Genomic DNA, 27,117 nt, shown 5'->3' with positions numbered 1-27,117 from the left:
ACCTACCAATGAACCTATGAACCTAAATAAGACAGCGTTGCTGTGCTCAAAACCGTTTGGAATATCTGATCAATTTATGACGTTCTTCCTCATTTTTATATAATGCAAAAATTTTGGTCTGTCAGACTAGTGCCAGTTGAAGGAGTTGATTAGAAGAAATGCAGAGGATATCGATAGGATATACAAAAATCCATATATAGGATGGCTGAGAAGAGCACATATTTTAGTCTTTCTATGACCTTCTCATCTCTAGTTTGTGCATCCACTGCAGATTACTGAATGTTGATTAGAAGTTCCATTTTATATTCCTTTTCTGTCTTTTTTAATTTGTGACCATGTGTCCCTAGATTGGGCTATACTTTTGTGAATCAATATAATCTCTTGATGAGTAGATGGAATTAATAGACACTTTCATGGCAAGGAAATGAAACACAAGAAAAATACTCACTGACAACATTAAGGGCTGCAGCAGTTCCAGCCCCGCTGGCTTCTCCAGCACCTGTAATGAGAAAATAGAATTATTTTTTCATTTAAATGGAAAACATGAATGAATAACACTACCTGTGTTTTGTATATTCTTGGTAATATATAACATAACAGCTTATAGTCTTAAAATGAAGAATGAGATAATCTGAATGAAAACAGCGCAATAACTTATGACTGCAGGACATTTCCTGTAATGTATACTGTGTCACATGAAATTTGTGTAAGATAAGACTCATTCCCACAAGTTAGTCTATATGGAGATGATATCCCACATCTGTATTAATTTCAGAACTTTCTGTAACCCATTGATTATGGCAAAAAGTGTTTGTTCTAAGCGATTAGACAAGATTATACACATTCTAATTGTGAAAGAGTTACTTGTCAATGTGAAAAAGTAATCACAGATTTACAAAGGCAGTTGTTTTAGTGTGTTACAAAATGGTCATAAACTTATCATCAGTACATAGTACAGCCTAAGAATGTCTCCTTAGCTGTCTGTCTGTTTAATATGAATGGATAACGTTTGACTCCCACAAACTGAATACTTCAGTATTAGCCTTTTATCTATACAAATAGATAAAAAATCTGTTAACTGAATTTTTAAATCTCTGTGTATTGCAATGTATGGTAAAGGACTCTAAGACTAACCTAGAAATATGCGCTCTTTTTTGGTAAATCATTTACTTTGTACTCTTTATCTGTGTTATCACATATGCTTATAGAATTTTAGCTAAAGAGGTTCAAAGATACTTACTAGGCTATTGTTCTTTGAGGATCTTCATCAGCCTAGCCATGAACTCCCCCTGTGTTTCTAGCCTTAGTAGCTTAGTCTTAAGGGACTTATATTTTGTGGAGCTCAAACATAGCCCCAGGTGAGATAATCCTTTAGTATTGTTTGAAAACCCTTGTACGTCCACTTTGACTATTTGTAACTGTGGAGTATTTTATTCAGATGATCCTCTATGTACATTAAGGGCAAGGGTGATACATTAAGATTAGGGGTACAGTTTGTAATCCATTCATTGAGGTTATACAGGTACTAATCATGTGACATGATTAACTTCACCTACAGAAGAAGATGTTCTAGGGAAGTGGAAGTCTGTATGAGATATACGTACCCCTCCTTTATTTTTCATTTAACTTTTAGTACAGAGTGTGGTCTGTAATGTGGGTACTTCTACCACTGTTTAACTTGTGGATATTTAGAAGGTTTGAAAGGATGGGGTCACCATGTAAATGCGGTGGAGACCTCCCCTTAGCAGCCCTTAGGACACTGAGAAGAAGGACTGGGATTGGAGGTAGTCACAGCAGCTCTTATGATGTCATCCCTTGATTTCCTTCTTTAGAAAATGCCATAGTCAGTCTGAGTCACATGTTTTGTACAGGTACATGCCTATGGAGCATTATATTCAATGACATGCCTGAGTGCATTGTAAAGGACCGTGATTACTTCCATGGATTTGCATTCTATATTTTTGCAAATAAGCACTTTCTCACAGCAGTCAATGTTTGTTGTAAAACTGACCACTCTTTAGCTCCTCAGAATTGGATTAGTATTCACGACAATTTTATTAAGGTAAAAGTTGCAAGGGAAATTTTGTTTTGCAAAGCACACATTTATGCTGTTTTATTTTTAAACCATGGTTTTGACACCAGCTATTTCTTTGTGCCAGTCTTTGCTGAATGTTTTTTATGTCTTCTGGAGAGTTCATGACGGCACAGGGTTTACAGTGATTAGGAAACTTCATCAGTCAAATGCCTTCATCATTTGCCTTAACATCTGTGATGTATATGAAAAAATAAGTGTAGTGAGGAACTAGCCCTGGTGTTCCCCAGTAGTGACAGGCTTCTCGGTTAAGAGGGATGCATCCACCTTAATTATTTGTGTTTTATTTTTGAGACTATTTGTCGATCAACATGTGCCAAAAGGATTTTCATTTAGGTGAATGAGATTATTAACTATGACTGAAAAGTCTCAGAATGTGATATCTTTGAATATTAGCTCTGTGCAATGGGGAACATTGTTTCTGTCATTTTAATAGTATAAAATAAGACTGTGTGTTTCTGGTGCACAACTGCATTGGAGTATCTGATCAATTTTTGAAGTTCTTCCTAATTTCTATGTAAAGTAAACATTTCGGTCTGTGAGAATAATGTGAATCTGGGAGTCAATTAGAAAAAAGGCAGAGGATTTAGCTAGGATATACAATAATCCATATATAGGGTGGCTGGGAACTGCACATATTTCAGTCTTTCCATGACCATCTCATCTCTAGTTTGTGCATCCACTGCAGATTACTGAATGTTGTTTAGAAGTTCCATTTTATATTCTTTTTCTGTCTTTTGTAACTTTGCATCCATGTGTCCCTAAATTAGGCTATAATTTTGTGAATCAATATAATCTCTTGATGAGTAGATGGACAAAATAAACACTTTCATGGCAAGGAAATGAAACATAAGAAAAAATACTCACTGGCAAAATTAAAGGCTGCAGCAGTTTGAGCTCTGCTGTCTTTTCCAGCACCTGAAATGAGAAAATTGATAGATTTTATGGTTTAGAATTTGTTTGTGTTTTTATGGTTTAGAATTGAAAACATGAATAAATAATACCACCTTTGTATTGCATAATTGTGGTAATATATAACATAACTGTTTATAGTTGTAAAATGAAGAATGAGATAATCTGGATGAAAACTGCACAATAACTTATAACTGCAGGAAATGTCATGCAATGTATACTGTGTCACATGAATTGTGCATGATAAGATTGATTCCCACAAGTTAGTCTAGATGGAGATGACATTCCACATCAATATGAATTTCAGAAATTACTGTTACGCATTGATTACGACAAAAAATGCTTGTTCTAAGCTATTAGACAAGACTGTGAGCTTTCTAATGCTGAAAGAGCTACTGGTCAATGTGAAAAAGTAAACTAGAGATCTATAAATGCCGTTGTTTTAGTGGGTTACAAAATGGTGATAAAGTTACCATCCGTTCAAAGTACAGCCTACAAATGTCTCCTTAACTCTCTGTCACTTTAATATTAATGAATAAAGTTTAAATCCCACAAACTGAATGCTTCACTGTTAGTCTTTTATCTATAAAAACAGGTAAAAAAATCTGTTAACTGTATTTTTAAATGTCTGTGTATTGCAATGTATGGTAGGTGAGTATAAGACTAATCTACAAATATTTGTTCTTTTTTGTTAATAATTTACCTTTTACCCTTTATCTGTGTCATTACATATCCTTATGGAATTACCATTTAAGAGGTTCATAGATACTTTCTAGGCTATTGATCTTTGAGGATTTTCATTGGCCTAGCCATGAACTCCCCCTATGTTTCTAGCCTTAGTGTCTTAGTCTTAAGGCACTCTTACATAGCCCCAGGAGCGATAATCCTCTACTATTGTTTGAAAACCCTTGTACATCCACTTTGAATAACTGTATCTGTGGAGTATTTTATTCAGATGATTCTCTATGTCCATTACGGACAAGCGTGATACATTAAGATTAAGGGCACAGTTTGTAATCCATTCATTGAGGTTATACAGGTACTAATTATGTGACATGATAAACATCACCTAGAGAAGTTGTTCTACGGAAGTGGAATTCTGCATGAGACATATCTCTCGCGCCTTTATTTTCCATTTAACTTGGAGAGAGAGTGTGGTCTCTAAAGTGGTTACTTCTGCCACTGTTTAACTTGTGGATATTTAGAAGGTCTGAATGGATTGTGTCACCATGTATAAGAGGTGGAGATGTCCCTTAGCAGCCTTTATGACACTGAGAAGAAAGACTGGAATTTCAGGCGGTCGCAGCATCCCTTACGATTTTATCACTTGATTTTCCTCTTCAGAAAATGCCACGGTCAGTCAGGCTGTGTCAGATTTAATGGACAGGTACATGCCTATAGAGCATTATATTCAATGACTGGCCTGAGTGCATTGTAAAAGACATACGATTACTTCCCTGGATTTGCATTCTATACTGTTACAAATAAGCACTTCCTCACAGCAGTCGATGTATGTTGTAAAATTGAGCAATCTTTCATCTGGCATAAAGACTTTTTTTGAGTCTGATATTAAATAATTTCTGTAAGGGATCAGACAACTCATGCTTTGTCAGACCGGCCAGCTTACTGGTTTGTTATCTAGCCCCAAAGATTTATTGCTCTTCATCTGAGGTAGTGCCATGAGACTTGTAACTGGGAGACATGAGTGGGTTGTATTTGTATGCATGTGATCTCAGAATAGAGGAACATGTGGGGCTGATGTTGGAGTAAAACTTCTCTGCTAGTTCATTAGTTATGATCCCTCAGTCTCAAAATGTGATATCATTGTATATTAGCTCTGTACAATGGCGACATTGTTTCTGACATGTTAATATTAAGAAACAGAGACCTCCAAAACAAACATCCAAGCAACCTCCACCCCCCAACACAAACCATGAAACACATACTTCACAAAACCAGTGTACCATGCAATCACAGCCCTTAAGGCAAAATAACATACCCAACATACTAGTAATAGGTGACTCTATAGTCAGGCACACTGATGTCCCACTCACTAGGCTGAATAAGGAGAAGGTTACTGTTAGCTGCCTGTCGGGCGCCAGGATCCGCCACATGACACAAGCACTCAGGTCACTACAGAACAACTACAAATATGACTCTGTCATTGTCCATGTTGATGTGAATGACCTGAGCAGTACCTCTCTGGACTACATGAAAAGAGACATGATCACGTAGACCAGGCCGGTATGACCCTGGCCCTGAGTAGCATCCTGACCTCACCAAGAATGATACCATGGTATGAAGAAAAAAATCTCAATTTCAACAATTGGCTAAGTTTCTGGTGTCATTCAAAGGGGATCCAGTGTCTGTCTGCCTGGGTTGACATGCTCAACAAGCCACGCTGCTTCAGTAGAGACGGATTGAACCTGTCACCCTTAGGCTTTCGAATACTGGCCAAGGCTCTTGCCACCCCCATAGTGCCTTTTTAGGCAAGGCTCAAAAGACAAACCCACCACTGTAAATAGCACAAGTAACAAAAAACTGAGGGGAATGCTACTCAATGTCAGAAGTCTGAACCTCAAAATGCACCCACACAAGGCACTCCTCAGTATGGAGAAAATCAATATATGTGCAGTAACAGAAACCTGGTTTAAGGCTCCACAGAGCACCCCAGCACTACCAGGCTACAACTCATACCATACATTTCGACCACAGAACCCAAACTGAAATACAAAAGGTGGGGGTGTATCCATATTCATCAAGGATACCCACACTTCCAGGTTAGTGGCACAGCACGATGCTTCAGATATCATCCACGTGCAACTAACAATGGGCAAAACTGCAATTCAAATTGTAGCTTGCTACTGATCACCCACCATGTCCCAGGACCCCCATTCTGCATTTCTGGACACACTGGGAAACATAAAGGTCCTACCAAACACTCTAATACTGGGTGCCTTCAATTACCCAAACATTAACTGGGAGAACTACTCAAGTACTAACTCCCTTGCCCAACATTTCCTAGAATTTATAAACTCAAATGCCCTGGTTCAACTGGTCAACACTCCCACCAGAGGTGACAACATATTGGACCTGGTCATCACCAACATGGGTGACCGGTGTTCCACACTGGAGGTCAACCGCTCGCTAGTTAGATCTGACCATAAACAAATCACTTTGGATTTCCACATTCCACCCCCACCCCTGGACAAGAAAACAACCATGAAAAACATTTCAAAAGCAAACTTCACGTTACTTAAGACAGAGGTGGAAAGTTTCAAAGCCCCCATGCTGAAGAATAATACTGTCCAAGCTGCAAAATCCTTTACTAATGCATTCTACGGGCACCTAGAAGAATGCATGGATCATGCCATCCCAAGAAAAACAAAGACTCACTCCTCCAAGAAAAGGAAACCAGTCTGGTGGACTCCTGCCATAAATAAGCTATACAATAGAAGGAGGAAACTAGTACAGAAAAGAGTAAAATCCCAAGAAGGGAAGATATCCCTGATCAGTATCAGCAACAAACTACGATCCTACATAAAATCATCCAAGGCGAGCTTTGAAAGAAAAATTGCAAAGGACTCCAAAGATAACCACAAGGCATTCTTTAGCTATGTCAAGAATCTAAGTGGCAATGCTCAGATCTGCTCGGAGTTAGCGCAGAATGGCACAAAATACACTGAACCAACCAATATCGCCAACATCCTGGCAGACAGGTTCAGCACAAACTTCACACCGCTCTCACCCCCATACCCATACCAGAAGAATGTAGAGTCCCTGAAATCACAGACACTCAGGTTAAAACAGCACTCTACAAAGTCAAAAACACAGCATCAATGGGACAGGACGGTGTCCCAGGCTGCATGCTACATGAGCTCAAAGACGAACTAACCCCTCACCTAAACACACAGTTCAAACTCAGCCTCTCCACAGGCTACGTACCCATAGAGTGGCGCACAGCAGTGGTTATTCCGCTCCACAAAGGTGGAGCCACAACAGACCCCGTGAACTATCCCCCTATAAGCCTGACTAACTTGGTCTGCAAGGCTATGGAGTGCATCATCATGGAACTCATTAACAGAGACATTGGGAACCTCCAAACACTGGACCCTACCTAGTTTGGTTTGTTAAGGGTAGATCATGCCTCCTAAGCCTGGTGGACTTCTTTGAGCCAGTTACCAAGGCTATAGATGAGGGAAAGGTGGTACACACAGCCTAGCTAGAACTCACAAAGGCCTTCGATGCCTTTCCCCATTCTGGTAATATAGACAAGCTCACCAGCCTGAACATAAACCCCTACGTCACAAGATGGGTTGCCAACTGGCTCACGGACAGAACCCACATGGTAAGAGTTGTGGGAGCTAGGTCCAACTCTAAATTGGTTACAAGTGGAGTTCCCCAGGGCTCAGTCCTAGACCCCTCCTGTTCGGCATATACTTCTCAGAGGTACAGGCAAGCATAGGAGGACTATGGCTGACCAAGTTCGTAGATGACTGCAAACTAGGGGCTATAATTGACTCTCCTCCTGACACAGACATCCTCCAAAAGGGTCTCACTGAGATGGATACCTGGTGTCAAAATCATGGCCTCAAGCTAAATGCCAAAAAGTGCATAGTCATCCCCTTTGGAAAAAACAAAGTACCCACAAACTACCACATAGGTGGTAGTCCCCTAAATATGGAAGACGTAATAAGGGATCTGGGGACCCAAGTAGATAGCAATCTCACCTTTGATAATCACATTGCCAAAGTGGTTAGAAAATCCTTTTACGTGGCTCACCTAATCACAAAAGGGTTCGCATCCAGACCAAAAGAGGTCATTGTGCCCCTCTACTCATCACTCATCAGACCCATCATAGAGTACAATGCCCCATTTGGGATGAACCTTACAAGACACCTGCAACAGCTGGAAAGACCACAGAAGTACCTCACCAAGAGGATCACTGGCCTCAAACAGATGCCCTATGCAGCTCGACTGAAGAAATTACAGCTGTACTTGGTTGCATACCGCCTACTCAGAGGTGATCTCTGCCTGACATACAAGGCCATGTCCAAACCAGAATTGATGGACATGCTCTACCTAAAGAAAACCTTATCCTCGTGAGCCACACGCTCTAGGGATCTAAACCTCACCACAACAATAAATAGGAGGTGCTGGAGGGATAGATTCCTGTCCCAGAGACTTCCCATGCTTTGGAACAAGATCACAATCTACATTAGGCAGAGCTCCTTGCTAACACTCTTCAAAAGAAATCTTGACAAGTGGATGGGAAACAGAAAGCTTACCTCAGAGATCACTTCAGGGCTCTGCTGGACAGTGGCTCAGGGAACTAATCTAAGGGGGGGGGCGGCGAAAGCCAACACATTCTGGTTAGGCTTATAAATGCCTTTGGGTAGATAGCCTAGTACCTACCTATGAACCTATGAACCTAAATAAGACAGCGTTGCTGTGCTCAAAACCATTTGGAATATCTGATCAATTTATGACGTTCTTCCTCATTTTTATATAATGCAAAAATTTTGGTCTGTCAGACTAGTGCCAGTTGAAGGAGTTGATTAGAAGAAATGCAGAGGATATCGATAGGATATACAAAAATCCATATATAGGATGGCTGAGAAGAGCACATATTTTAGTCTTTCTATGACCTTCTCATCTCTAGTTTGTGCATCCACTGCAGATTACTGAATGTTGATTAGAAGTTCCATTTTATATTCCTTTTCTGTCTTTTTTAATTTGTGACCATGTGTCCCTAGATTGGGCTATACTTTTGTGAATCAATATAATCTCTTGATGAGTAGATGGAATTAATAGACACTTTCATGGCAAGGAAATGAAACACAAGAAAAATACTCACTGACAACATTAAGGGCTGCAGCAGTTCCAGCCCCGCTGGCTTCTCCAGCACCTGTAATGAGAAAATAGAATTATTTTTTCATTTAAATGGAAAACATGAATGAATAACACTACCTGTGTTTTGTATATTCTTGGTAATATATAACATAACAGCTTATAGTCTTAAAATGAAGAATGAGATAATCTGAATGAAAACAGCGCAATAACTTATGACTGCAGGACATTTCCTGTAATGTATACTGTGTCACATGAAATTTGTGTAAGATAAGACTCATTCCCACAAGTTAGTCTATATGGAGATGATATCCCACATCTGTATTAATTTCAGAACTTTCTGTAACCCATTGATTATGGCAAAAAGTGTTTGTTCTAAGCGATTAGACAAGATTATACACATTCTAATTGTGAAAGAGTTACTTGTCAATGTGAAAAAGTAATCACAGATTTACAAAGGCAGTTGTTTTAGTGTGTTACAAAATGGTCATAAACTTATCATCAGTACATAGTACAGCCTAAGAATGTCTCCTTAGCTGTCTGTCTGTTTAATATGAATGGATAACGTTTGACTCCCACAAACTGAATACTTCAGTATTAGCCTTTTATCTATACAAATAGATAAAAAATCTGTTAACTGAATTTTTAAATCTCTGTGTATTGCAATGTATGGTAAAGGACTCTAAGACTAACCTAGAAATATGTGCTCTTTTTTGGTAAATCATTTACTTTGTACTCTTTATCTGTGTTATCACATATGCTTATAGAATTTTAGCTAAAGAGGTTCAAAGATACTTACTAGGCTATTGTTCTTTGAGGATCTTCATCAGCCTAGCCATGAACTCCCCCTGTGTTTCTAGCCTTAGTAGCTTAGTCTTAAGGGACTTATATTTTGTGGAGCTCAAACATAGCCCCAGGTGAGATAATCCTTTAGTATTGTTTGAAAACCCCCTTTGTACGTCCACTTTGACTATTTGTAACTGTGGAGTATTTTATTCAGATGATCCTCTATGTACATTAAGGGCAAGGGTGATACATTAAGATTAGGGGTACAGTTTGTAATCCATTCATTGAGGTTATACAGGTACTAATCATGTGACATGATTAACTTCACCTACAGAAGAAGATGTTCTAGGGAAGTGGAAGTCTGTATGAGATATACGTACCCCTCCTTTATTTTTCATTTAACTTTTAGTACAGAGTGTGGTCTGTAATGTGGGTACTTCTACCACTGTTTAACTTGTGGATATTTAGAAGGTTTGAAAGGATGGGGTCACCATGTAAATGCGGTGGAGACCTCCCCTTAGCAGCCCTTAGGACACTGAGAAGAAGGACTGGGATTGGAGGTAGTCACAGCAGCTCTTATGATGTCATCCCTTGATTTCCTTCTTTAGAAAATGCCATAGTCAGTCTGAGTCACATGTTTTGTACAGGTACATGCCTCTGGAGCATTATATCCAATGACATGCCTGAGTGCATTGTAAAGGACCGTGATTACTTCCATGGATTTGCATTCTATATTGTTGCAAATAAGCACTTTCTCACAGCAGTCAATGTTTGTTGTAAAACTGACCACTCTTTAGCTCCTCAGAATTGGATTAGTATTCACGACAATTTTATTAAGGTAAAAGTTGCAAGGGAAATTTTGTTTTGCAAAGCACACATTTATGCTGTTTTATTTTTAAACCATGGTTTTGACACCAGCTATTTCTTTGTGCCAGTCTTTGCTGAATGTTTTTTATGTCTTCTGGAGAGTTCATGACGGCACAGGGTTTACAGTGATTAGGAAACTTCATCAGTCAAATGCCTTCATCATTTGCCTTAACATCTGAGATGTATATGAAAAAATAAGTGTAGTGAGGAACTAGCCCTGGTGTTCCCCAGTAGTGACAGGCTTCTCGGTTAAGAGGGATGCATCCACCTTAATTATTTGTGTTTTATTTGTGAGACTATTTGTCGTTCAACATGTGCAAAAAAGATTTTCATTTAGGTGAATGAGATTATTAACTATGACTGAAAAGTCTCAGAATGTGATAGCTTTGAATATTAGCTCTGTGCAATGGGGAACATTGTTTCTGTCATTTTAATAGTATAAAATAAGACTGTGTGTTTCTGGTGCACAACTGCATTGGAGTATCTGATCAATTTTTGAAGTTCTTCCTAATTTCTATGTAAAGCAAACATTTCGGTCTGTCAGAATAATGTGAGTCTGGGAGTCGATTAGAAAAAAGGCAGAGGATTTAGATAGGATATACAATAATCCATATATAGGGTGGCTGGGAACTGCACATATTTCAGTCTTTCCATGACCTTCTCATCTCTAGTTTCTGCATCCACTTCAGATTACTGAAAGTTGACTAGAAGTTTAATTTGATATTCTTTTTCTGTCTTTTGTAACTTTGCATCCATGTGTCCCTAAATTAGGCTATAATTTTCCGAATCAATATAATCTCTTGATGAGTAGATGGACAAAATAAACACTTTCATGGAAAGGAAATGAAACACAAGAAAAAATACTCAATGTCAAAATTAAAGGCTGCAGCAGTTTGAGCTTTGCTTTCTTTTCCAGCACCTGTAATGAGAAAATTGAAAGATTTTATGGTTTAGAATTTGTTTGTGTCTTTCGGCTTTTTCCCGGTTAGGGGTCGCCACAGCGGAACTATGGTCAGCTAATGATTGGCAGTAGATTTTTACGTGCTGGCTTGCCGGGCCTAACGCACAACCTTCAATGAAGGAACACCCATTCACGTATGTCGCCACAAAGAAGACACTCTAACTGAGAATCGAACAGGCAACGTCTAACTGTGAAGCGACAACGCTACCGCAGCACCACCACCGCAGTATTTTATGGTTTAGAATTAAAAACATGAATAAATAATACCACCTGTGTATTGCATAATTGTGGTAATATATAACATAACTGTTTATAGTTGTAAAATGAAGAATGAGATAATCTGGATGAAAACTGCACATTAACTTATGACTGCAGGAAATTTCATGCAATGTATAGTGTGTCACATGAATTTTGCATAAGATAAGATTGATTCCCACAAGTTAGTCTAGATTGAGATGACATTCCACATCTATATCAATTTCAGAAATTAGTGTAACGCATTGATTACGACAAAAATTGCTTGTTCCAAGCTATTAGACAAGACTGTGAGCTTTCTAATGTTGAAAGAGCTACTTGTCAATGTGAAAAAGTAAACCAGAGATCTATAAATGCCGTTGTTTTAGTGGGTTACAAAATGGTCATAAATTTACCATCTGTTCATAGTACAGCCTACAAATGTCTCCTTAACTCTCTGTCACTTTAATATTAATGAATAAAGTCTGAATCACACAAACTGAATGCTTCACTGTTAGTCTTTTATCTATAAAAATAGGTAAAAAAAATCTGTTAACTGTATTTTTAAATGTCTGTGTATTGCAATGTATGGTAGGTGAGTATAAGACTAATCTACAAATATGTGTTCTTTTTTGTTAAATAATTTACCCTTTATCTGTGTCATTACATATGCTTATGGAATTACCATTTAAGATGTTCATAGATACTTTCTAGGCTATTGATCTTTGAGGATTTTCATTTTCCTAGCCATGAACTCCCCCTATGTTTCTAGCCTTAGTGTCTTAGTCTTAAGGCACCTATATTTTGTGGAACTCTTACATAGCCCCAGGAGTGATAATCCTCTACTATTGTTTGAAAACCCTTGTACATCCACTTTGAATAACTGTATCTGTGGAGTATTTTATTCAGATGATTCTCTATGTCCATTAGGGACAAGCATGATACATTAAGATTAAGGGCACAGTTTGTAATCCATTCATTGAGGTTATACAGGTACTAATCATGTGACATGATTAACTTCACCTAGAGAAGTTGTTCTACGGAAGTGGAATTCTGCATGAGACATATCTGTCCCGCCTTTATTTTCCATTTAACTTGGAGAGAGAGTGTGGTCTCCAAAGTGGTTACTTCTGCCACTGTTTAACTTGTGGGTATTTAGAAGGTCTGAATGGATTGTGTCGCCATGTATAAGAGGTGGAGACGTCCCTTAGCAGCCTTTATGACACTGAGAAGAAAGATTGGAATTTCAGGCGGTCGCAGCGTCCCTTACGATTTTATCCCTTGATTTTCCTCTTCAGAAAATGCCACGGTCAGTCAGGCTGTGTCAGATTTAATGGACAGGTACATGCCTATAGAGCATTATATTCAATGACTGGCCTGAGTGCATTGTAAAAGACATACGATTACTTCCCTGGATTTGCATTCTATACTGTTACAAATAAGCACTTCCTCACAGCAGTCGATGTATGTTGTAAAATTGAGCAATCTTTCATCTGGCATAAAGACTTTTTTTGAGTCTGATATTAAATAATTTCTGTAAGGGATCAGACAACTCATGCTTTGTCAGACCGGCCAGCTTACTGGTTTGTTATCTAGCCCCAAAGATTTATTGCTCTTCATCTGAGGTAGTGCCATGAGACTTGTAACTGGGAGACGTGAGTGGGTTGTATTTGTATGCATGTGATCTCAGAATAGAGGAACATGTGGGGCTGATGTTGGAGTAAAACTTCTCTGCTAGTTGATTAGTTATGATCCCTCAGTCTCAAAATGTGATATCATTGTATATTAGCTCTGTACAATGGTGGACATTGTTTCTGACATGTTAATATTAAGAAACAGAGACCTCCAAAACAAACATCCAAGCAACCTCCACCCCCCAACACAAACCATGAAACACATACTTCACAAAACCAGTGTACCATGCAATCACAGCCCTTAAGGCAAAATAACATACCCAACATACTAGTAATAGGTGACTCAATAGTCAGGCACACTGATGTCCCACTCACTAGGTTGAATAAGTAGAACGTTACTGTTAGCTGCCTGTCGGGCGCCAGGATCCACCACTAACACAAGCACTCAGGTCACTACAGAAGAAACGATAATAACGAAAAGGCCCAACAGGACAACCGTGGCTGCAGCTCCAGTTTAATAAAAATAAAGTGCAGTAAAGGCAAACAAGCACTTTCACATGGAAAACTACACTTCATCAGATCCTTAAACCACAATGAAATGCACAAGACATGAATACTTATTCTCAGCCTAACAAGATCGAGCTAAAAACAATTAAACAATTAAGACAATTGACAAATCACATTAAAATCATGAAAATCATCTCATTTTCTTAAGGCACTGTGCATCCAGTACTGGCTTGATACAAATATTATTATTAAGACCTGGATGAACATGTGCTTGCATCCTTAAAATCCACTTGAACTCTATTTGCTCCAAGTAATTATTATTGTCACCCCCCGCTTGTATTTTTAAAAACTTGCTGCAATACTCTAAAACTAAGTGTTGGAAAATCTACAGTTTGCTTGGCTAAGGCATTATGTATGTTCTTGTTCTTCATATCATACAGGTGTTTGTATATCCTATCCTGCAAACGTTTCAGCATCTTACCGATGTAGAAACAGTCACAGCCATTACAAGTAGCCAAGTATACTAAATTACTTGTATTGCAAGAGGCATGGAATCTGGGTTTAAAATCAGAATTCATAGTGGGATGTGTATAACCTTGTATCCTGCTTATCACTCTGCACATCCTACAATTCATACATGTAAATGTGCCTAGTCTATGCCAGTGTTCATGCTTCGGTTGTCTATCATTATATAATAGTTGTTTCAAATTTTGATTGTTCCTATAGGTATCACCTCTAATCTTAGCAGTCACTCTATCTGCTGTCAAAAGATGACAATTCTTCCTTATTATATTGCACATAACATTACTATCATTGGCATATTTAGTAATAAAGGGAAAAACCCCATCTTGGTGTTTCTTAACAGCTTTATATGAAGACGGAGTAGTTAGAGACCTTGAATCACTGGCATCTGTGCTTCCAAAGACCTCATCCCTTATTTTGCCAATATTAGATTTATTGTATCCCCTATCTATAAACAAGTGTTCAAGATTATTCGCTTCATTTTACAAATCTTGTTTATCCACAGAAATCCTCTTAGTCCTACTCACCTGACCTCTTATTATATTAGGGAACACATATCTGGGGTGCTTATTGCTATAATCAAGCAGGAATTTATGCCAGCATGATTTTCAAAATAGAGTAGCGGTAACATTCCCTGTTTCATCCTTATAAATGGATACATCCAGGAAATCTACTTTAGTGGATGTTGTTTTTACAGTAAATCTCAAAAATTTGAGGTGGACTCCAAATATGCTACAAAATCAAATAGGGTAGAATTCTCCCCTTCCCAAAGCATACAAATGTCATCCAAAAATGTCTATACAACTTTATGTGTGCACTATAGATGTTATTAATCCATCTTCCTCCCCAGGCTTCTCCATGTGAGTTGTGGCTGTAGTGTATCTTAAGGGGATCCCAGGTCACTACCCGGAACTGCTTGCTGAGTGGGGAGTTATGCGCTACCCATATTTCCCCATGCCAGCATCTGTTTCATCTTGCTGGGAGAGTTATCTGCCTTGCATACCCACTCCTACATTCACTGGCACATGTGAGTGCTACTCCCATCTGTGGATCATGCCTCACCTGAAAGAGAACTTCCAAAAAAATCTTACCACCTGGATGGGCATGCCCATCCGTCCTTGCCAGATCCTCAAGCACCTGAGCCATTAATTTTATTCTTGTTTCACTGTACAAAAATAGGGCAATCAGTGGCAACCTGTTGCCTTATTTATATATTTATTTATTTATTTATTTATTCTCATTCAAAGGACGTCTTCTCAGTACTTAAGATGTTTGGTTAAATGTTAAGCTACTCAACTAACTTGGAAGGGTATTGAAGGAGTCATTAACATGCTGAGTGTTATCATCTCAAACCCACCAAAAAAAAAACAAAGAAAAGAATGGAGCTGCAGCATCAGCACAGACATTACATGGTGCCTTACAGGGGAAGAGTTGTACAAACAAACAGCTTTGGGCATCTACTGTGGTGTGTAGTCTCCTCATGATATAAAAACACGGATCACAGACTGCACACTGTGGCAGGACTAGCTAGCTGACAGTGTAAAATACAGCTCTAGGTGGTTCAGTCATGTTAAATAATGTCACCAAATCAGCATGGGTATTTGCCGATAAAAAGTTGGTTGAGGACCTAGCCCACTCTAATCTATGCCAGACATCCATACTAACAGTGATAGGGATGTATGTGTCCCAATTGGCAATTGTGTGCCTGCCATAAAGCTCAGCAGCCCTGAGTCGATAAGCTACTGACTGGTCAGGGTCCAGTTGCCCAGCTTGGGTTACCTAGCATAGCTCTGTTGATTGAAAGCTGGATGGAAAACCAATCAGCCTGCTAAAAATGAACTAAGAATTGCTACACTCAATGTAGGTTCACTGATGGGATGTAGTTTGGAAGTGGACAGCATGATAGTAATGATGAGGCTGGGCATCCTATGTATCCAGGATCCAAAGTGGAAGGGCAGTGCAGCAAAGTCACTTGGCTTGGGATCCAGAGTCTACTACTTAGGAAGAAGACAGGCTATAAATGGTGTGGGAAATGTAGTCACTGAGAAAATTCAGAAGACAGTGAGGGATGTCAACAGAATTACTGACAGATTCATGGCAATCAGACTCCAGCTTAATGATGGGGCAGTATTCATAATCTCAGTCTACAGCACTTGCAGGACCTACTAGATAACGCAGAACAACATTAATTGGTGCTAATAGTGGGTGTCTTGAATGCACATATTGGGACAGACAGAACAGGATATGAGAACTGCCAAAGTCCACATGGGTGAGGCAACAGGAATAAAGAAGGAAAGGCCATTCTAGACTTCTGCCTGGCAAATGGCTTTACAGTAGCTGACACATGCTTCAGAAAAAGGGCCGATCACAAGACCATACACAAATGTGGCCATCATGCAACTCAGGCCGACGTCTTCCTAGTAAGGAAAGGGAACTGGGCTAGAGTCAGTGATTGTAAAGTCATCTCCAGTGAAACAGTCAGACCACAGTATAAACCATTGGTTCCCACAATCAACTACAAGCAGTGGCCAGCAAAGGCTATAAGGTCAACAGAGATGAGGCTGAAGACCTGGAAGTTTCCTGGACAGAAAGCACAACAGTTCAAGGAATTACTTTAGGCTGTAGCACATCAAGAAGAGGAGGAAATAGGAGGAGTTGAAAAAGACTGGCAGCACCTTAAAATAACATGCATGATGGCTACAGAACATAAATGTGGCTGAGCCAGGTATGGAAATAAGGTACAGAACAAAAGCTAGTGGTGGAATGCAGAAGTCCAGGAAGTCACTGAAAGAAAGGAGTGCTGGAAAAAGAGGGAGATAGAAAAGACAGACCAGACAAAGGAAGGGAGGATTTGCAACAGCAAAGAACAAGGCAACAGCAGTACTTATTCTACCAGCTTCTGGAAAGTAACTCATTAGATGGCACAAAGAGAATATGTCAAGTTGCAAAGCAAAGACAGAAAGCTAAAGAAGATAGTCATAGGTTCATAGGTTCATAGGTTGGTACTAGGCTATCAGCCCTAGGGCCTATACAAGCCTAGCCATAACAATTCCCTGGCTATTTCTTCCCACACTATTTAATTCCCTGGACCTCTGTCTAACAGGGCAACTGACTTGATCCCAGGGGTGAATTTCCTTTCTCCCATCCAATCGTCAAGGTTCCTTTTGAAGAGGGCCAAAGAGGCACTCTGCTTGACATGTATGGGCAATCTATTCCAGAGTCTGGGGAGTCTCTGCGTCAGGAACCTATCTGTCCAGCATGTTTTTGTTTATTGTGATGACAAGGTTTAGATACCTGGAGTGTGTGGCTCTGAGGGATTTGGATTTCTTTAAGTGTAGCATGTCCAACAGCTCTGGGTTTGACATGGCCTTGTATGTTAAGCAGAGATCGCCTCTGAGTAGACGATATGCGACAGACTACAACTGGAGTTTTTTAAGGCAGTCAGTGTAGGGCATCTGCTTTAGGCCTGTGATTCTTTTAGTGAGGTTTTTCTGTGGCCTTTCCAGTTGTTGCAGATGTCTTGAGAGGTACATACCAAATGGGGCGTTGTATTCTATAATGGGTTTAATGAGGGATGAGTACAGTGGGACAATGACCTCCTTTTTTATGGATGAAAAGCCCTTAGTGATGAGGTGTGCCACATAGAATGATTTCCTGACTGTTGTGGTGATGTGGTTATCGATGGTGAGACCACAGTCCACCTGTGTCCCTAAGTCTCTTATCACACTTTCGGTGTTTAGTGTACTGCCACCTATATGGTAATTCATGGATACATGTTTTTTCCCAAAGGGGATAACTATACATTTCTTGGCACTGAGCTTGAGCCCATGACTCTGGCAACAAGCATCTGTTTCTGTATGGCCCCTTTGTAGAGTATCCACATCATTTGGGGATTCAATAATGGCTCCCAGTTTGCAGTCATCTACAAACTTTGTTAGCCAGAGTCCATTAGTCTTGGCCTGTACTTCAGAGAAGTAGATGCCAAACAAGAATGGTCCCAGGACTGAACCCTGAGGTACTCCACTTGTCACTTGTCTGGAGCTGGATTTAGAGCCAGCTGCTTTTACAGTGTGGATTCTATCAGTAAGCCAGTTAGCAACCCATTGGGTGACATAGGGTTTAATGCCCAGCTTAGTAAGTTTATCTATGATTCCATAGTGGGGGATGGTGTCAAAGACCTTGGCAAGGTCTAGATAGGCTGTGTGGACCACCTTACCCTTGTCCATGGCTCTGGAGACTGTTTCAAAGAAGTCAATCAGGTTCAGGAGACAAGATTGGCCCATCACAAACCCAAACTGGGTGAGGTCCAGTGTTTGAAGGTTGCCAATGTCTTTGTTTATAAGTTCCATGATAATACACTCCATGGCCTTGCAGATAAGGCTTATCAGACTGATGGGACGGTAGTTTCTGTGATCCAAGGTGGATCCCCCCTTTTGGAGTGGGATAACTGTAGCTCTACGCCACTCAGTGGGCACAAAACCTGAGGTGAGGCTATGATTAAACATGACACTTAGGTGAGGTGCCAGTTCATATCGTAGTTCATGTAGTACACAGCCTGGGATGTCATCTGGTCCCATGGATGCTGTATTCTTAGCTTTGGAGAGTGCGTTTTTTTACCTGTGTGACCATTATTACCAGAATTTGGCAATCTTCTGGTATTGAGATGGGCCATTAAGGGGGTGAGAGGGGGGTGAAGTTGGCATTGAATCAATCTGCCAGGATATTGGCAATATCCTTGAGGATATTGGCAATACCCTTGGGATCAGTATATTTAATGCCATTCTGTTTTAGCTCAGAGCAGATCTGAGCATTGTCATTTAGATTCTTGACATAGTTATAGAATGCCTTGTGGTTGTCTTTGGAATCTTTGGCAATTTTATTTTCGTAACTAGCTTTGGAGGATTTTATGAGGGATCTCAGTTTCTTACTGAGGCTGGTGAGGGAGTTTTTTGCATCCTGGGATTTTCCTCTTTTCTTCAACAGTTTCTTCCTTTTGTTGTAAAGTTTGTTTATGGCAGGGGACCACCAGATTGGCTTCCTTTTTTTGGATGAGAGCATCTTAGTTCTATTTGGGATGGCATGATTCATGCATGAGTGGATGTGCTCATACAGTGCCTTAGTGTAGGATTCAGCAGTTGACTTTCAGTTCCCGTCTGCATGGGGGTCATGAAATTTGTCACTTCTGACTTGAGTAGCATGAAGTTGGCTTTGGAGAAGTTTTTTATGGAGGTTTCCTTACTGGAGGGAGAGGGTGAGATGTGGATGATAAGGGTGATTAGTTTATGGTCAGACCTGACTAACGAGGTGGTGACCATAGGTGTGGAGCATTGATTTCCCATGTTGGTAATGACCAGGTCTAGGATATTGGAGACCCTGGTGGGAATATGGATTAGTTGATCCAGGGTGTTGGAATTTATGAATTCCAAGAACCGTTGGGCAAAGGTGTTGGTACATGAGTAGTTTTCTCAGTTAATGGCAGGGTAGTTAAAATCACCCAGTATTAGGGTGTTTGGTTCTATCTTAATATTTTACAGTATGTTTAGAAAGGTGTAGTGAGAATCTTGGGGTATGGTGGGGGATCTGTAGCAAGCTACAATTTGGATTGCAGTCTTACCTAGTGTTAGTTGCACCTGAAGAATTTCAGACGCATTGTGTTGGGCAACTAGCCTGGTGGTGTGAATATCCTTGGTGAATATTGACACTCCTCCACCTTTAGTGTTTCAGTCCTGGTTTGGTGGCCGAAAAGTGTGGTAAGAGTTGTAGCCTGGTATTGCAGGGGTGCTCTCTGGATCCTTGAACCAGGTCTTAGTTACTGCACAGATATCGATGTTCTCCATTTTTAGGAGTGCCTCGAAGAGTGCATTTTGAGGTTTAGACTTCTAGCATTGAGTAGCATTACCTTCAGATTTTGCATGCTTGTACCTGTTATGGTGGTGGTTTTGTCCTTTGAACTTTGCCTAAAAAAGGCACTAAAGGGGTGGCAAGAGCCTTAGCCAGTAACCTGAATCCCAGGGGTGACAGGTGCAGACCATCTCTTGCAAAGCATCTTGGTCTGTCAATCATGTCGTCCCAGGCAGACAGATACTGGATCCCCTTTGAATGACACCAGAAGCTTAGCCAATTGTTGAAGTCAATCATTTTGTCCTTATATTGTGGTATCATTCTGGGCGAAGGCAGGATGCTACTCAGGGCTAGGGTCATACCTGCCTGGGCCACATGATCCAAGAGCTCTTCCATGTCTCTTTTCATGTAGTCCAGGGAGGTACGTCTCATGTCATTCACTCCAACATAGACAATGACAGAATTATCAGATGCCCTTCATAAGAAATGCCAGTAACAATCTGTTCATCAGTCCACAGGACATCAAAAGCAGATGGAAAGAGCACTTCCAACAGCTTCTGAATGAAGAAAACCCCACAGAAGCTGTACTGCCCTGACACAGCCTATTATAAGAGAAGAGGAGGAGCCCACCATAGAAGAAGTGAGAGCAGCACTAAGGAAAATGAAGTCAGAGAAATCAGACCCAGTTGAGATCACAGTAGATATGATACAGATGCTGGGGAAGACAGGGGGAGGAATGCCTCCTGAGAGTTCTCAAAACGATGTGGAGAGAAATGTGTATTATATTAGTACTGGTCACAACTGTGGGCTGTACAGAGGTATCAAACTCCTGTCACATTGTATGAAAGTTCTGGAGAGGGCGATAGATAAATGAATAATAAAGTATTAGAAAGTAACATAGCAGATGAGCAGCTCAGATTCAGATCAGGATGCAGCACAACTAACCCGATGTCTGCAGTGACAGAGATAGTTGAGAAGAAGCTAGAGATGAGGAAAAAGTCCAACTAGGCATTCCAAGACTTGGAGAAAGCATATTACAAAGTCCCAAGAGAGGTAAAGTGTGCAGTCCTGCAGTAGTTTCAGGTTCCAAAAACACTGGTAGTATTATTACAAGCTATTTTTAAGGATCAAAGGATGCAGAAACAAACAGGGATCAGTCTCACGGCTGAGTTCCCAGTGCAAGTGGGGGTGCACCTGGGTTCAGCCATGAGTGCAGAGCTGTTCATTCTGTTGGTGGATTAGATTGGCACACACATTGGAGAAGATAGATCATCAAAGTTGCTATATGGAGATGATATGGAATTGCAGGAAGACTTTGAGCAAGATCTTCAGCAAAGGATAGGGGGATGGAATGCAAAACTGAAGGTGCATGGAATGAAACTGAATACAGATAAGATTGTTCCAATGGCAGCAAATGATGAAGTTCAAGAAAAGCTGAGAGCTAACATAGAAGAGGAAGTAGTAGAACAGATTAGCAGCTTCAAGTATCTGGATGATATGGTTGAGAAGAATGGAAGTCTGAATGAGGAGGCCAAAGCTGGAATCAGAGGGGCTGCAGCCACCTGGCACAGAGTGCCTGGTGTAGCATGTGACAGAAGAATCTCAAAGAATCTGAAAGGTAAGGTGTACAAAACGGTGGTTGACCAGTATTGTATGGTACAGAAACCTGGGCAGTGAAGGCAGAACAGCTAAGGAAGCTAGAGGTGATGGAAATAAAGTGCCTGAGATGGGTGCTAGGACGCACACTCTGGGCAGATGAAGAAATGAGGACATAAGAGCAGAAGCCAACATAGCTCCAGTTGCAGACAAGATCAAAGAGAACAGATTATGGTGGTTTGGACACATGTGCAGAAAAACAGAAGGTAATCTATTGAAAAGATCTGGGACAGATTGGAAGAAGGCAAAAAGAAGCAAGGGCATCCAGCAAAGAGGTCAATGGATTGTGTGAGAGAAAACCTGCCGCAGTCAGGCATGAATGTTGAAGAAGACAGGAGAGTGGCACTGAACAGAGAGAAGTGGCAATAGTTGACACAGCACCCCAACCCCATGTATAAAATGGGAAAAAGGTGAATGATGATCATGATGGTCATGATGAATTTAACAGGATGAACAGTACAGGATGTATAACTTCTGTCAGGTTTTAGACTAATGTTGCACCTTATTTGACAACAAACAAATTATGATTGTGAGATATACGACTAGTGGTGGAAGACTGAACAATGTGTGTGACATCATCTTCTTCTTACAACAAACTATGACAAGTTATTGACAATGGACTTTTTCACATAAAATATAATATTAGATCTAAATTTATCTTTTTGTCATTGTTGCAAGTTTAGTTTTGATACCAAATGATTTGTAAGAAATTAGTTTGAAAATACCCAAGTTGGCTGTATGATGTAGATTTATTGTACCTGACTGTGTTCAAGATACCTCTGGATCAGTTAACACCCCATGTTCTTGAGGAGTCATGTGAGGCAGAATGAACTGAGTGATTACCAATCCTTGGAACATAGTATTGAAAGAATTTCTGCAATATGGAGCTCATGGAGTGTGTCCTCACCAATGAGTGCACATACATACTAGGTGCAAGTCACAGATGTGAAATATGAGCCTGTATATGTACTGAGTCCTGCACTGCATGTATTCCTTGGAACGGCTAGCCAACATGGAAATGACAGATACTGTACATACCAAAAAAACTATGAAGCAATGTCATGATACCTCGCTGTCAACTTCATCTGACAGTATGTTGGTATGTGCAGGGGTAAGGAGGAATCTGTGGGTGCAAAGGAGATTTATTTTTGATGGCTACAGGATGGGGAAATGTTGCAAAAAATTTCAAAGAAGAAAAATATTAAAATAGCAAACTGTCCTCGTTTGGCTGTTAGCTGGCATGTTATTTGCATGGACTTCACATGTGTTCTCTTTCTCTCCCTCTGTGGGTGGGTTTTCAACATATGTCATGGTTTTTCCCTTCATCTCAAAGCCTTGCTTTAGGCTATTTGTCATTCACAAATTGTCTGCAGATGCATGTAGTGTGTGTGTGTGTGTGTGTGTGTGTGTGTGTGTGTGTGTGTGTGTGTGTGTGTGTGTGTGTGTGTGTGTGTGTGTGTGCTTTTGTTAGTGGGTGTGGGCATGCTACAGTGGATTGGCACCCCTTCTGGATGAGCTTCTGTGCCTTCTACCCACTGTGTGACAGAAGAAGTTTTGACTTCTATGAAAGTCTACATTGGATTACGGAGATATTTGAAGAATTACTACATCTGTGAGTGAATGAGTAAGCCAGAGGATTTGTAAATGCAGGGTAATGGGGCAGACATCAGAGGTAAATGATGTTATGGGGGCATGGTCAAATGATGCTGATTGGATGGCACTGCAGTACCCGCATTTGGAAGTGACTAAAAGCAAAAAGCCACTTGCTGTAATCAGAGATTTATTCCTTCCAGTCTCAGTACAACAAGTGGCTTTTTGCTTTTATTTGTATTTGATTTGCCACTTATTTGCCTTTCATCTTACTTTGTGTTATTTTGAAGTGAATGTTGATATGTTATTTGGGGTCATTGGTCAAGCATCTCGGGTGTTCATCTGCGGTACGTAGCTGTATGAAACAGCTTGTATACATTTGTAGCAAGTGGATTGCTACTTCTGCTCTATGAAGGTCTTTTTTGAAGACATAAACCAGTTTAAGTACTCAGTACCTGCCCTAGAGAAATATTAACTGGGTTGAATCAATGATCTCTAGGTTAGCTATGTACTCATATATTATGTCCAATGATCCTTTGCAAAGCCTAATAGATGAGACACATCAGACTTACAGGTTTACAACTATCAGGAACCATTCAAGCTCCTCCTTTATGTAGGGGTATGACTGTTGCTGTTATTCATTAATCTAGAATGAAGCCTGTTTTAAGGCTGATATTGAATAACTTTTGTAGGAGATCAAACAATTCATTCTCAGGCTGACCAGCTGGCAGACTGGTATTTTATCTGACCCCAAAGATGTACCCCTTTTCTGTCTTTTGTAAAATTGTTGTCCAGATTTCCCCTAGATTGAGGTCCATCTGTGGGAATGAATATGATCTCTTGGTGAGTATATAGAATGAATACACACTTCTATGGCAAAAAAATGAAACACAAGATAAAACTACTCACTGGCACCATTAAAGGCGGCAGCACTTTGACCTCTGCTGACCTCTGCAGCACCTGCAATCAGAAAAAAAAATATTTTCTGGATTAAAAAGTAAAACATGAATAAATACTACCATCTCTTTGTTATATATTCTTGGTAATGTATAACATAGATGTTTATAATCCAAAAATCAAGAAAGAGATAATATGCACATAAACAGCACATTAACATGGCTTGAGGAAGTTTCCTATAATGTATACTTTTTCTCTAAACCTTTGTGTACGATAATAATCATCCCCACAAGATAGTCTATATGATGGTGCTAACCCATATTTGTATCAATTTCAGAAAGTTCTGTAACAGCCTGATTAGGACAAAGGGATGCCTGTTCAAAGCTATTACACAAGACTATATGTATTCTAATACTCATCATATAATGACACTGACTCAGGTCATAATAGCATGCTGAGCTATAACTGGGGAGGGAATAGTAATGCAGTAGGCCCAAACACCATGTTCAGTGGCATTCAATGCTCATTAGTATCTGTAAGAATGAATAGAAGTAAACATCAGAAATGGATCTCCTTATGAAAGAGAAAGGGGCCGAGGGGACAAAGGTATATAAAGTGTACAGAACTGAAAATATAAAGAAAGATAAAGAGATTTATTAAGATTAACATCAAGATAGCAGCATGCTGTATGAGAAGCACTCACCACATAAATTCACCCTCGTCTATATCTCTATTCCCTAAACCTATACACTTAAAAGCCTACACATCTCAAAATAGCTTCTACACCTACAGACTGAACATAATGCTTCATTCTACATTTCAGCTTCTACTTTTTCAAATACAACTTCACTACTTCTTATCATAATGACATTCTCAATCTCTGTCCTTTTCAACACACTGTTTCTTGTAATTCAGAAAGATATCTCTCCTACAGTTCCTCATTTCTCCTGCTTTCTTAACATCCTACCAACATCCATACCCTCACAGTTCCTCCAAAGCTCTTTCATTGTGGCCTCCAAGGAAAACACTTCAGAATTGCATCTCCTAATCATACCCGATCTATATCAGCACTCACATTTCCTACTATTCAAATTCAACTATCCAAAGCAACAGAGATTTACTCTCAAATGGGCATTAAACATAAAAACAATCAAAAATGCCTCTACCTGTATCTTCATACATCCAGAAACAGAAAACTTAGTGGAGTCTTTCACCCAGCCAAGGCCCAACTCAGCATACTCAGGAACCACATAACAAATCCGTTGGCTTTTTCAATGCTACAACCTCACCCGCCTGATTTTCCTATATACCATGCCAACTTATGAAGAATTTATAACAAACTCCCTGAAGTGCATCCATGAATGCATAGCACTACACACACCAGGTATCTTAACTGACACAGAACATTGGTTCTACTAGGAACAAAAAGTGTAAAAATTGTCTAGCCAGAAAATAATATCTGAATAGACAGAGGTGACAAAAAAGTTGATCTTGGCAGCATTTCCTAAAACAACATCACATATCTCCCTTATCTGCCACACCCTGCCTACACTCACAAGACAATCACAATCATAGCATTTACATACCCTCCAGGTTATAATGCTAAAACACTGGAAGAAGTTCTCTGCTGGCCACCTCAAAAGTATCTCAGGAAATCATAATATTGTGTGATGTTAATACAAACTGACAAATCATGCAGTCTGAAGTCTGAACCAAAGATATACATTTGTACAAATTCACCCAACTTATAGCCACACTCACTAGATGCAACAAAGACACAGCCAGTCAATCAACCTCAACTGGACCCTAACTTCCCTCAAAATAAAATATCATACTATGAACATGTTAGACAGTCTAAGAGTCACTTACATATATCCATCAGACGGTACCAAACGACACCCTCAAAACAGACTTGTAATCAAACACACTACTCTCTTGAGAAAGACACTTTTATTAATGCACTCCACTTCTTTAAAGGGGAGACACTTAAAGACTCTCCCCGTACAAGAAGTCATGAGACTACAGGAGGAGTGAGGGTTTGAAGTTTGAGCTATAATTCCCTGCTAGTTGATTGGCTATGATCTCTCACTCTGAAAATGTGACATCATTTACTATTAGCTCTGCACAATGGTGGACATTGTTTCTGATATTTTAATATTATAAAATAAGACTGTGTAGATGTCCTTCACCTAGCTGGCAATTTTCTTTCATATCTGGCTTTGGAGTGTTTAAACAGTGTTTGAAGTTCTTCCTAGTTTTTATGAAAGCAAGGAATTTTGTTTTGTCAGAGTAATGTCAGTCTGGGAGTTGATCACAACAAAATGCGGAGGATATAGACAGGATAGATGGTGCTTTCTCTCTCTATATATGGGTCTACACCATTTGGTCGAATTTCATTTGGTCGAAAATAATTTCAGGCATCAGACTTCACTGAAAGCTCATTTCTCTGAAAGCTCATTTGGTCGAATTTCATTTAGTCGAAAATTAAATATAGCCCCTGCCCCACTGCAGTGCGACCCTGGAGTGAGAATATTAAGTAGGAGGGGTGGGAGGCACAGCCCCCCACAATGGGGGGTGTGGGGGTGTAGCCCCCCCACATTTTGCAAATGTTTTTACTGAATATATATATATATATATATATATATATATATATATATATATATATATATATATATATCAATGTATATTTAATAGGTACACTTTCATATAACAGTAAATACACTAAAATTATGTGGGGGCTATGCCCCCCACACCCCCTTACTTAATAT

At 39.8% G+C, this 27,117-nt stretch overlaps 1 protein-coding gene across 1 annotated transcript in view; it reads right to left on the bottom strand.

Moving 5' to 3' along the window:
* Nucleotides 1-398: 398 nt before the first annotated feature.
* LOC122797851 overlaps nt 399-27,117 on the bottom strand; it is an 875,220-nt gene continuing 848,501 nt past the window's right edge. Inside the window, exons 17-20 of the mRNA XM_044066372.1 lie at nt 24,362-24,412; nt 8,862-8,912; nt 2,960-3,010; nt 399-499 (exon numbers count right to left, since the gene is read on the bottom strand). Of these exons, the coding sequence (XP_043922307.1) occupies nt 399-499; nt 2,960-3,010; nt 8,862-8,912; nt 24,362-24,412 (254 nt within the window). The remainder of the gene's footprint in view (nt 500-2,959; nt 3,011-8,861; nt 8,913-24,361; nt 24,413-27,117) is intronic.

Source organism: Protopterus annectens, chromosome 3.part1 (genome assembly GCF_019279795.1).
Source record: "Protopterus annectens isolate FY-2018-M chromosome 3.part1, PAN1.0, whole genome shotgun sequence".
Taxonomy (NCBI): Eukaryota; Metazoa; Chordata; order Ceratodontiformes; family Protopteridae; genus Protopterus; species Protopterus annectens.
The sequence above is the reverse complement of the archived record's forward strand: the minus strand, read 5'-3'. Positions and strand labels throughout refer to the sequence as shown.